The following is a 12,809-nucleotide window of genomic DNA, read 5'->3' on the forward strand; positions in this document are numbered from 1 at the left end:
TATTTATTGGTAAATGTAGCTCAGAATGGTATCTTTCCATGTACTACTATGCTTGCACAACCAGTATAAAACCCTACCAACTCTGTTAGAATCTTACTCATTCCTTCTAGACATCATTTTCAAGAATGAGAAGGCCAGAGGTTGACAAGGTTTTGTTAGAGAAATCCTACCTATTCTTGCCACTAGGAAGTCTATATGGCCAAAGCTAAGCTCTTCTCTCAGCGCGCAAGTGACTGAGATCACATCCCAAAATACACTGTGCCTGTGGACATTCTTAATCAATCTTATCTTGTGATGACTTATTGCTGAAATTTATGCTAGTGTCTATAAAGAATACTCTGTTTTATTCCAAGTGTCCTCTGAATTTTGTGAAAGATATAGGAATGCATTAACACCGTATGCACAGGAAAAATTCTGTTCCCCCTCCATCAATGTTTATTTTAAGGATTGAATTTGACTGTTTCATCTTTCTGAGCCTTCTTGACTGATAGTGGCAAATACATTACTTTGTCCTGAAGACCTTGAACACCCTGGCTTTTCAGTACTCTGTATTTAGTACAGTTTCAATTAGGAACAACTCATATGAATAGAAACACACTTTTTGCTTTGTACTGGAGTTTCAAATGTGGTTTAAAAAAAAAAAAAAGAAAAAAAAAAAAAGAGGAAAAAAAGAACGCCCAGGTTAAGCAACCTCCAAAAGTTTGAAGTCCATGCCTGTTTTGAATGTTCATGTGTCACTACAAAAGGTTTTCTCTACTCCTGAGAAAGCACCAGAACTACAACAGGATTACACAGCTTTTGTGTATCAATTCAACTCCCTCTGAGTTGTTTTGAATTTCAAGAGTGCATTGAATTAAAGAATTTCAAGTGTTAAAAAAATAACCTCCACTATTGTTTAATCACAGTTAACACCTTTTAATATTTAGTGTCAGAAAACTGCATATTATGGAATAAACACCAGCATTTGTTTGTTCTCTCTCATTTCCAATTATTGTTTCCAATAAAATAGTTCATATCAGACAAGCACTCCATAAGAACACAATTTACAATAGCCATTTACTGAAAACAAGGTAGATGCATTTTTCTGGGGCAGGTATGCACATCCCCCAGGATCCTCAAAGCATTTTTCCTGTCTTTGCAGGTAAGAATTCAGGGCTCCACTGAATATATCAAGTGCACTAAAAGTTTCTGGGATGAGATTACTCCAGTGCAAAAGACATCTCAATGCAACAGAATCCAATACTTACATAAGGGATATTTTATCTCTATTAACATCTGAAAAGAACAAACTATGCACTTACAAGGACCAAAAGAAACACATTAATAAAATTCAGATAAATGTTCTAAGTTATCTATTTTTATTATAAAATTACACTTGGTGTTAGTTGCATACAACAGCATAGGCTGACAGTATCACACAGCTGCTCCCACATAAGGTCACAGCTGCAGTGCCTACTTGCACCTACCAGGTTCCTTTATATCCCCTATAGCTAAGTTACCTGCAGTCATTACTGCAGCATCTGATGAGACAGTGTTAAGAACCACAAGTGGGTAAGCCAGGACATGAGAAATGGTTTTACTGCTTTGCAGTATCATAGAGTAAGTTATGTTGGAAAAAAGCTCTTAAGATCAAGGCCAATTGTTAACTGAGCACTGCCAATACAATAGGTACAGCTTTATGTATTTTTAGTTAGGAACTAAAACTTTAACTTGGTGCATTTTAATAATTAAGCCTTAATACATTTCTTGACTGCACCTAGAGCTATCACCAGTAGCAGCAGCAACTCAGGACTATAGACCAGTGTGCATTCCCCTTTCATTGCAATACCAACAAATGGACTTTAAACTTGATGACCCTCCTTAGTACAGGTTTAGAACAGCTTGAGAGCTTAACACTGTTTTCTTCCATCTTCCGTTACTGCTCTTTATCCGTCAGTGTGCTGCTCTGTTCAGTGCCTGAACTGTGCTTGCTCTTAAGGGACCTTCCAATGTATCTCCAGTACTCTTTTCGGATGGTGTCTTTTTCTTTAGCCAGAATTTCACACAACTATGAAAGAAAAATGAGAGACTGGACTGTTAAACCAAAAAACTTATAGAATCCTTAACTATAAAATGCATGGAACATATATTTCAGATAGTATAAGGAATACATCTCTGCAACATTTGTTTCAGTCATGGGATTTGTAACTGTTTAATGATGACACTGATGACAACCCCAGTTGGTAACCAACCAATCTGATACTGCACAAAAATCCCTCCAGTACCATTTCAGTTGTAGGAGTTTCCCTCTGACTCATTTCCATGCCTACCACTCATCATCCATGCCAGCCTTATGCACCCTGTAGTAGAGCACAGTATACTTCCTGAGAACCTTGAATGTCTTTTAGTCATCCAACAGGCTGTAAACCACTTAATTTCAAGCACTGGAAGATCATCCTGCTCTTGAACCTTCAGTACTCTTGATGGACTGACAGGTGAACTTTTATTTGTTTTCTTCCTCAACAGACTGTCCCAAAAAGGTTCTCCATGCAAGTCAGTAACCTTCTATTCATGCCACATAAAGAGTTGGTACAGATACTTCTACATGTTTGGATTTGTTTGTTTTATTGGGTTTTGTTGTTGTTGTTGGTTGTGGTTGTTTTGTGGTGTTTTGTGGTTTGTGTTGTGGTTTTTTTTTTTTGTTTTTGTTTTTTTTTTTTTTTTTTTTTTTAATTTTAGTCTGGGTAAGCAGCAAAGTAGAAGTCAATATTACTTGCAGGACAAGCTGTATAAATTTTACACAGGATGAACTCTACAAATGTTTTGGTAAATTCCCTTTCATTATGCAGATGACATTACCTTACTCAGTGAAATGGTGTTAAGAAATTAAGAGCTTTGATGCTTAGAGAAGTCAAAATCAGTGCAACAGTATAAAGGAGGTATGAATCTAGGAGAGAGAACTGCACTTACTTACAATCTGGTCCTGAACACAACAATGGAAAAGTGCTGAGAAAGAACAATGTTGGAACACAAAGACTCCACAAAAATTGCAGCTATAATTACATCAAGTTCCAGTCAGTTGCACAGTGAATGGAAAGTGTTCTTGTAAAAACTACACTACAGACTGCACCAAGGAGCAGCCAAGTATGAACCTCTGGGAGATACATAACATTGCCAGAAGTAATTTATGCTCTGTAGGAAGTGGGGCCTGATATTTCTTACTGATATCCCAGTGCCTGCTGGCCATAAGCTAATTGTGCAAGCTTTCTTAGAAAGAGCCAACAAGGGCCAAAGGAACTCAACTGAAGTTGTCTCAACATGGATATTCTGAGAAAAATTCATTAACCTACAGAAAAGAGAGTGAGTTAATGCTACAAAGTTAACACTGAAAACTCCTCAGTTGTTCAAACATCTTCTTTCTTCTGCAGGTAGTATTAGAGACCTTCCTTCACTACCAGGTGAAGAAAATGTAAGAGTAATTTCGTAACAGCAAGTTATTATTTAAATTCATGAGATCCTTGTGATTGTCTGGCTTTTGTGTTAAACTCTACATAGACCTCTCATGATTAACAAGTAACCTGCTCTATTTATGAAAATCCATCTCATTTAGTCAAGCTATAAAACCAGACAGGAATAGACAGCATCCCTGAGAAGAAAAACCAAACTCCCAAAACATACCTCCAATGCCTTGTTCAGTGTTTCTTCCTTGTTATCACACTGGTTTTCTAGCATATCTTCATATATGTCCACAAGAAAGGCAATCAGATAGGGTGAACTGTGACTGGGCTGTAAATTCAACAGTTCCTCCAGCAGATTTGGGTATTTAGAAAGACCACGATCCTGTAGAATCCTGGAAGAGAGGTTAATAAGCTTGATACAAAATGATGGGAAATCTGGTGTGAATGACTGCATTTTTATTGATTCCTTTACTAGGAGATTAGTTTTGAAATCAGTCTGCAAATACAAGTAAGTCAGAAAGCAAGCAGTATGCAGCACTAGTACAGCCTCATGTTGTAGTAAGCTGGTATAGTTTTTGTTCAACTGAACAGAAATTAGACTGTAAGCATGTTAGTTATTTCCTATCTATGCTTTTTACCACAATAACATTACAGATCAAGTTTTTAAAAGAAATACCTGTAGTCCTTCCACAAGAACTACAGGGCCAGAAGCTTAGTGAAAAGTTACCGAGAAATTAGGTTAGAATATGGTAACACCTTATGACTGTATTTGCCTGTCTACTTAAGCACACTATACTAGAGCAAAAAGCAACAAGTTCTTTTTAATTAAGAAGTAGGCATCAGACACTTTCCACAGATACTCTCTTTGCCTCATGGAGAAATACACCTCACCCTTTTAAATAGTTCCAAGCACTCTCATTATGTGGCACTGCTGTGATCATCTCAAGAGTGTACCTGCAAGAAAAAGGTAATAGCTCATGAATGCAACCAATAACAATGCAGTTAGAAATTACCTGAATGTGCTGAGAAGCTTGCAAATGCATCTCTCTGACCTATGCTTCACTCTTTTTGCAGATCATCTCACCTCGGTCAATCAAAAATGTATATAACATTTATACATTATATAACATTGTATAAACAATATAATCACCAGGAGTTTCAAAGAGGCAGACGCTATGTTTTAAGTGTTCAATTTGCTAGACTTTATACAATAATGAATCAGTTCTCAAAATAATTAGCAAAAACACTGAGGAACAACATAATATACTCTCCTGGTATGCTAAAGGAGTAACTTGTAGCCTGATGCTCAGAAAGGGTAAGGGGCTGAAAACAGCCAGAGTAACTGAGCTCCGTTAATATGACTGCAAGTGATATGTTCTGTACCTATTTGCAGAACTTCTTCCATAAGGCTGTACTCAAGCAAACCCATAGAAAGGCAGAGCTTGAGCTTCAGCTCACGAGCCTTCTGCCCCATTTCCGTGATAGCAGCAGTGAGGCAACTGCTGTAAAAGCAAAGCAACAAAAGGCACCTCCGATAGAGCCACAAAGCTACATTTCATCTACACAAAACAGATTTATCTTCTGGCTTTTCCCAGCATAAACAGGCATTCTGATGATTTTCAGAGGCTGCAGATATTGTTAGAAAGTTCCATCAGGAGTACTAAAAAAAATACCCACAATTGTAACTCCTTTTAACATTCTGCAGTCACTATGACAAAGGCCGAGTTTGTAAACCAACACGCAGTTCTATAATGACATCTGGGAAGTCTCAATCTTAGCCAGTCTGGTTCTTAAGATGGTACCCAAGTATCTTGAGAAGATCAAGAGAGGATGTCCAGTCAAAACTCTGGAGAGAAAATGTTGAAGATATCCAAGTCTAAGTAATGGAAATGGTTCAGATTCACTAATCTACGGGAAGATTATAAATTGGAAGAGAAGTAAGACTTCTGGAAGGTTGCAAAGACAAGCATGGAAGATGGTGAGGGCTGCGATCCTCTATGAATAATGTACCAAAGGACCTATTCAGAGATTCAGTCTTTCTCCTGAAAAATAACTATTAAAAATCACAGTAATTGCTTCTTCACTTTTGACAAATATCTTCTCATAACCATCAACCCTAATCAGCAGTCTGAGATGTGAAAACCATATGATGAAGCTTCTCTAACCACCATGGATAGTAAAATATGTCTTGAAGCCCAGTTTGTCTTCAGTTACAAACATGCAACCTATTAATAGTGAGCACTAAACACTTTTTCCTGAAAACCAGCCATCTCACAGAGGTAGTTCTCTGTGCCAACTGCATACTCCTGACAGCTTTCTCTTTTCAGCTGCATCAAATTCCTCACAAAAGGCAACTCTTCTTCCTACAATCCATGTGCACATTACTGCACTGGGTTTGCACGGCCTGTTTTTTGGTAGCAGGGGGTGGCTACCGGGGTGGCTTCTGTGAGAAGCTGCCAGAAGCTTCTTCCATGTCCATCAGGCCAGTCCCTGCTGGCTTCAAAGATGAATGTGCCACTGGCCAAGGCTGAGCATATCAGAAATTATGGTAATGCCTGTGGTATCGTATTTAAGAGAGTAAAGCAAAGGTGGTTGCACAGTTTTATTTGTGGCAAGAGAAGTGCAGAGTGGATACACATGAGAGGAACAACGCTGCAGACACGAAGGTCAGCGAAGCAGGAAGAGGGGGGAGGTGCTCCAGGCACCAGAGTTGAAGAGTGCCCCTCTTTCCAAACTTTCTAGGAGTAGCATACCAATGAACAGTACAACAGTGTCACAGATTTTCTGTACCTCATCCCACTATAACTAGTTCACCACAAACCCCAATTTTGTTTGTACAATAAACAGTAGGTCAGGAAAACAGATTCATAATAGTAGCCCATCCAGGGTAAGCAGAGATTGCTTCAGTCTAACACTTGATCTATGAACCATGAGTGTTAGTCCCAGAAGTGAATAAAAATCAGGAAACACAGCCCACTGGGACTGTGAAAGTATTCCTTTGGTTTCATGTAATGGAGACTGTTTAACATGAGCCTGAATAGCATTACTAACCGGACTTCTCTGTCTAGGACTGCTGGGTCATCATAGCCAGTGGTGTTGAAAATGACAAAGTGCCGTTGGTTCCAAACAGAGTTGTTTCTCACATCTTCTCTCAAAAGCTGGTCTACGTAGTCCAGTTCATTGTCCCATAATTTGAACTCCTACAGAAAGGGAAGGAAGAGAGTATCACAATCAAAAGTTTTTATTTTTTTTAAATACATTCTTGTTCCTGAGTTGCCTGAACATCAGATAGAGCCTTATTTGAAGAAATCAACAGAAAGTTGAAAGAAAAATAAGTATGGGTGAACTAGGAACATGCTACACTATTCTGTGGTACACAATGGTATTTAATTTTCATTAAATTCACACAAACAAAAGTAAGTAGACAACAATCCAATATTTTGAACTCATTTCCTAAAAGGCAAGTTTATAGCTAACCTCTGCTACACATTTAAAATGCAGGTTATTTAAAGAATCAAAAGAATCAAATTGTATTCTCTGGATACAATACCTGAATAACCCATTGTCTGTGTTGCCAGGCATGGTAGTTTTTGGCATCCTGGTTAAGAATGTCAGCTATGAACTCAAGTTCTAGGGATGGATCCTGCAGCCACTCAACCAGCACCCGCCTGTGATGCCTAATCATAAGAGGAACAAAGTCTAAATTTTTTTGTGAGTGTGTGGTCTGTATAAAAGCAGCTTATAGTAAGTGCACCACTTAGGAAAAAAACCCACTAGTTAAATACTTCAAATTAAGCATACCAGAACATTTCACTTGGCTCTGAGAAATGCATGACACACACTTATATTCTAAAAAATTCTAACCACACATACACAATGGCCAGTCATCTCATTTTAGACAAGTAATGCTAACCTGAAACAACATACTTCCACACTCACAGTCAAAGCCTTCAGCAGAGTAAAGTCTTCTAACAACAACAATATTGCTCTTTTGCCTATTCCCATTCATTCTGGAAAAAACCCAACAATAGGCAGGCAAACTCCAAAACACAACAAAAGAAAAAATACCAATTTCTATTTGCCTTCTTGGTTGCCTTTTCACAAGTCTTTTTTTTTTTTTTTTTTTTTTTTTTTTTTTTTTAACCTGCCGGACTTATTTTGGCAGTCTAAAAATTGAAATTAACAAGAAAACAATACCTGCTTAGCATGTCATAATCGTATGCTTAGAACAAATATCTGAAAGGAACTTGGACAAGATGCAACTCCATTTAACTTCTCCATCATAACTGGACAATTTACAAAACAAATATTATCTGTAAAAACATTAAGAACAGAAAAGAAAGCATGATTTTACCAGACTTGGTAGTTCTTTGGTTGATCTTCAATGATAGCTGTAATGTACTTAAGTTCCTCATGGAGATCCTTTCCCAAGGACTGCAGGAGGACTCTCCGGAAATGCCTGCATAAAAGTCAAACATTGGAACACTGCAAAAGGACTTTCCTAAAATTCAAAGCGAAGAACACAGAATCATCTTTGTTCACAGCTCTTGTAAATGACATTGAGCTAAAAACAGTGCAAAAAGCTAAAACTAATGCAAAATCCTTAACCCCATACCTAGTTCTGTTAAAGGACATTCAACTGTCGAACAGCAAAGAACTAGAATATGACTGGTTGCAACAGTACATTATCCGAGATTATAACAATCATGTTCAAATTAACCTGTACTCAGGCTAGTTTTCTGTCAACAGAAACTAAGACTTCTGTGCTTAAAACAATGTAAACTTCCCGATTCTATAGAAATTAGTGGAATGAAGATGTACAAGAAGTACTTGCTAGCATTTGAGAGTTAAAAGGCCCTACACTGAATATCAGAAATTCACTGTTTATTTATTACCTAACTAGAACAGTAACCAGCCAGATCTTTTAAAATGCACTATTTAGTAAATATGCAAATTATTTGCCATCATGTTTCTATGCCTCTTCTTGAAGTCAACTGAGGGCATCTTCAACATTTTGCCATAGACACATTAGTTTTAAACAGAAAAGTCCTTTTTGTGTCTAACGCTGACCTTGACTGGTAAGATACTTAAAGCAAAATGAATGAAAACCACTGAATCAAAATGAAGCATGGGAAATACTGAACAAAGGCTTTCTTTGGATGTTCACTGGAAAGCTACACTACTCCTCTGTGTAAATTCAACTAGGTATGCCCTGATTCAGCTAGCAAAACATTAAAGACTTAAAAGCTAGGCAGTCAAATGACCACAGAAATAATTCCACGATTACTACATACCATACTGTGTAGTTTGCAGCATTTAACTCAATGGCATCTGCTGTTAACTTGAAAGCTCTTTCGCTTCTCTCATCCCGCTGCAGAACAGCTCGGAAATAATCATAGACATCTCGGACTAAATAGAGAATAGCATGTTAGCCAATGGCCTGAAAAGGGGGTAAGGTTAATAATCCTTTAAAATTGCTTCCTATTTTCTGTGCTCTAAATACACCTGTGTAAACAATAGATACCTATTGATCTGACAGCATTTTCAGCTGAGACCTGTGCACGGTATTAGCACACGATGAAGCTGCACAAGTATGTTAGAAACACACCATCAGAATTACAGCCAAAGCAATCATAAAAGGTCTGTGCTGGTTACTCACACTACTTCACTAGCTACAATAGCTTCATGTTTTGCTTCCACTTGTGGGCTGGAAATGCCTTTTGACATGAACCATGCTGTCTGCTATATTATCACTTAAGCCATAGGATTTTAAAGAAGAACCTTGGTTATTAACATCTCAGGTGAAGATTCAGCTTCAGAGATGCGTGGTGAAAACACCATACACAAGCACCATAACACAATTAATTAAATTATTTATTCACATTATCACTCTAGAAAATATTATCATGACTTCAAAACATGAAGTCTTGTTTCAACAATGGTTAAGGGCAGAATATATTTAAGACTCACATTTTTCACTGTAGATGATCTGAACAACAGGATTTGGCCCATCATTTTGAGGAACAGGTTCAATATCAGCCCATTCCTTCCTGTCCCTGTAAATACATATTTTTGTGTTTTCAATGCTTCTAAAAAGCACAAAATGCTAGTCAAACCATGACACGCACAAACCTGCGTCCAGTTACACAGCCTTGCTCTCAACAGTCCCTACCATCCTAGCTACATTACTGTCTGTAACACAGACCAGCCACAACATAAGAAGGACATGGAACTGTTGGATGGAGCAAGTACAGAGCAGGGCCACGATGTTAAAAGAGGGCTGGACTACCCTTCCAAAGACAAACTGAAAAAGCTGAGGCTGTCCATCCTGGAAAGGAGAAGGCTTTGTGAAGACCTCAGAGCAGCCTTCCAGTATCTACAGGGGGCCTACAGGGAAGCTGGAGAGGGATTTTCCGTCAGAAACTGTCATGATGAGACAAGGAGCAATGGGTGCAAACTGAGAGAGGGGAAATTTAGGTTAGACATTGGGAAGAAATTGACTGTAAGGGTGGTGAGACACTGGAACAGTTTGCCTGGGGAAGCTATGTATGCATCAACTCTGGCAGAGTTCAAGGCCATGGTGGATAAGGCCTTGAGCAACCCGGTCCAGTGAAAGGTGTCCCTGTCCCTCTCAGAAGCTCCCTACTCCTCCGCCCCCAGCTCCGCCACTCCGCGTCCCCCACCCCGTGACGTGTCGCGACGCGAGGCTCTGACCTGGGCCCGGGGCACCGCGCCGCCGCGGCCGTACCTGTACAGCACGTAGCCGGCATCTTCCCCGTCGTCCTCCTCCTCCAACAGCTGCCCGAAACCACCCTCCGGCTCGCTGCTGCCGCCCTCCGCGTACCCCTCCGGCTGCAGCTCCACCGCCGCCGCCGTCCTCCCATCCACCGCCATCGCTTCTTCGCCGCTTCCGGGGCCCCGCTGCGCCGCGAAGGCGGGGGCGGAGCCGCGGCGCGGATGGACAGCGCCGCCCCTGGCGCGGCGGGCGCGTGTGGCGCGGCTGCGGGCGGGAGGCGGCTGCCTTCCGTCCGCCGGGGAAGCTCCCGCCGGGTGTGGCCTCGCGGAGTCCGCACAGGGGAGGGAAAACGCGCGGCGCCATCTTTGCTCGGGGCCAGCTGACAGGACAAGGCAGAGGATGTAAAAGGTGAAACCGGAGAAGGTTTTGAGACGGCCACTTCTCATCAGTGGGTGAAACTGGAGAAGGCAGCAGACCCAGCAGGAGCTGCGGTTGGGTTTTCCTGGAGAAAAGGAGGCTCAGGGGTGACCTTATCACTCTACAATTGCCTCAAAGGAGGGTGTAGCCGCTTGAGAATTGGCCTCTTCTCCCGGGCAACCAGTGACAGGACACAGTCTCAAACTACACCAGGAGAACTGTCCACTAGGGTGGACATCAGAGGAATTTCTTCACAGAAAATGTGATTGGACATTGAAATGGACTGCCCAGGGTCGACTGGGCCACGATCTGGCTGACAAGATGGTGTTCTCTCATAGGACTCGACGATCTCAGAGGTCTTTTCCAGCTTAAATGATTCTGTGAAACCCGTATGTGGTGTTGGTCAGTAGGACAAAGTAGCTGCACTGAAGATAGTTGTTAGAGAGAACAGCTGATCCAGTGTACGAGTTTGTAATCTCAGGCATTTTGAGGTGCGTTAGCATGGAGAGGATTAAAGACAGAATATGTGCAGTAGCAAGGGGTGTACATACACCTGCGTCTCAGGGAGGTGTTCTGTACTCAGAAGAGGTTCTGTACTCGGGGAGGTACTGTATTCTCAGGGAGGTGGGAAATCATTCCATATGTGGTGGAAATGGTTAAAGTCTTTAATTTTGAGCTGCTCAAGTTGAAAGGGCTGTTGTGGGTGTCACAAGTTTTACAGTGATTTTATGGAAAGAAGAATGGTGTCACAGCTACAATGAGGGAGTATAAATACACAGCTGCAAATTGAGACACAAGATCCAGGACAAGGAAGAATCAGGCCCACAGGTGGTTCTTGTGTCGCTAACCAGCTTTGTCTCCTTTGGGAGGTCACTTGAACTCTGTGCTTTCCTTGTCTCCCTGCCTTTTCTTCTGCCCTGTTTTATTCTGAGAATTTCATTTGTTCTTGCCAGGATGTTCGTACAGTGATTCTTTGCAGTGCATACCGTGGTTGCTGCTTCTGGGTGTTGCAGTAATATGGACTATACTAATGTAACGGATGATAAAAACCAGAGAAATCTGCTGAATGGCTACTTTGAATAACAGGACTATGAATGCAACAGAAAGGAAATGGGCACCCTTAGAGACAGAGAGGATACCAGCAGGACTTGAGTGAAAGAAAAGTGTTCTAAAATGCAGAATAATGCAGAAGAACAAAGACATTAAAAGAAACAAAGTATATTAGAAACCAATCAGAGGAAACATGTACATATGAATGAGAGAACCCTCAAATGCAGTAAATCCTGTTTGTAAGACATGGAACAGAAAGAAAAGCTGCTGTTCCTGACCCATTACAAGACAAATTGCATTGCAATTTTTTTAGATACCAGTAGCTCTCCATTCACAGAGGGCGCCATGAGATGTGGATATTTAAGAAATCTGGTTTATTAGCTCTGCTATTTGAGCAACAGTTGTGGGGGTTTGGGTAATTTTCATCCAAAATTCCTATGTGATTATCTGGTCCTTCCATTGCTTATCATCTTTACTAGCTATTTAACATGGATTACAGTCAAGCCAGATCCTGCAATAAGAGGTTATTTCCTCAGAGTGGCATAACAGGACAAGAAACAAAGTGAGCCTTTCTGATGCCAGCCACTGGATTGAGTTTATCCAAGAACAGCTTCCTTATGGCATGGGATGGACAGCAGATCATACAGCTATCCCTCAGGACTGACTTCTGCATTTTCAGTCTGAGACTCTGGGTTATTGTCTGTGGATTGCTTCTAAAGATTTGAAGGACAGTAACTGAGAAAAGTAAAGCCCGTTGAAGGAGGCTGAAGCATTTTACAATTAAGTTTTTTCCTCATGAGAGCAATTTAGGAGTCTGCCAGCTGAGGAAATGTGAAAGCCAGGAATATAACTAAGTTTAAAATTATGGACTAGATCCAAACCCAGTGGGATCACAGGAACCCCTTCCATTAGCCATACCAGGTCTCTGATCCATTTCCAACCACTCAGTTTAATTTACTGAACTGCATACTCATTGTGCCATGCTAACTTCAGCCCTCTCAGCCTCCAGGCACTCTGAATTAGGCCTGCAAAAGCAGGATTCTGCTTTCACATGAATCTGCTTTGCAAAATAATACTTGGAGATTCTTGCTGCACCCACCTGACTTAAAGTGAATGGAGAGCCTTCATGTTCCAAGTCGATTATCTGTAAATGCACTTCAAAGATAATA

The 12,809-nt window shown here is 40.6% G+C and overlaps 1 protein-coding gene across 1 annotated transcript; it reads right to left on the bottom strand.

Annotated features, from left to right (window-relative positions):
• Nucleotides 1-891: 891 nt before the first annotated feature.
• On the bottom strand, nt 892-10,367 carry FNTA (farnesyltransferase, CAAX box, alpha). Its single transcript, XM_040090767.2, has 9 exons — nt 10,186-10,367; nt 9,408-9,493; nt 8,732-8,846; nt 7,792-7,896; nt 6,988-7,114; nt 6,489-6,637; nt 4,329-4,391; nt 3,658-3,829; nt 892-2,047 (listed from the first exon to the last, which is right to left on the bottom strand). Exons 1-9 carry the CDS (start codon nt 10,329-10,331, stop codon nt 1,916-1,918), a joined length of 1,095 nt encoding a protein of 364 aa, XP_039946701.1. The 5' UTR covers nt 10,332-10,367; the 3' UTR covers nt 892-1,915.
• Between the last annotated feature and the right edge of the window lie 2,442 nt (nt 10,368-12,809).

This window comes from Hirundo rustica, chromosome Z (assembly GCF_015227805.2).
Source record: "Hirundo rustica isolate bHirRus1 chromosome Z, bHirRus1.pri.v3, whole genome shotgun sequence".
Taxonomy (NCBI): domain Eukaryota; kingdom Metazoa; phylum Chordata; class Aves; order Passeriformes; family Hirundinidae; genus Hirundo; species Hirundo rustica.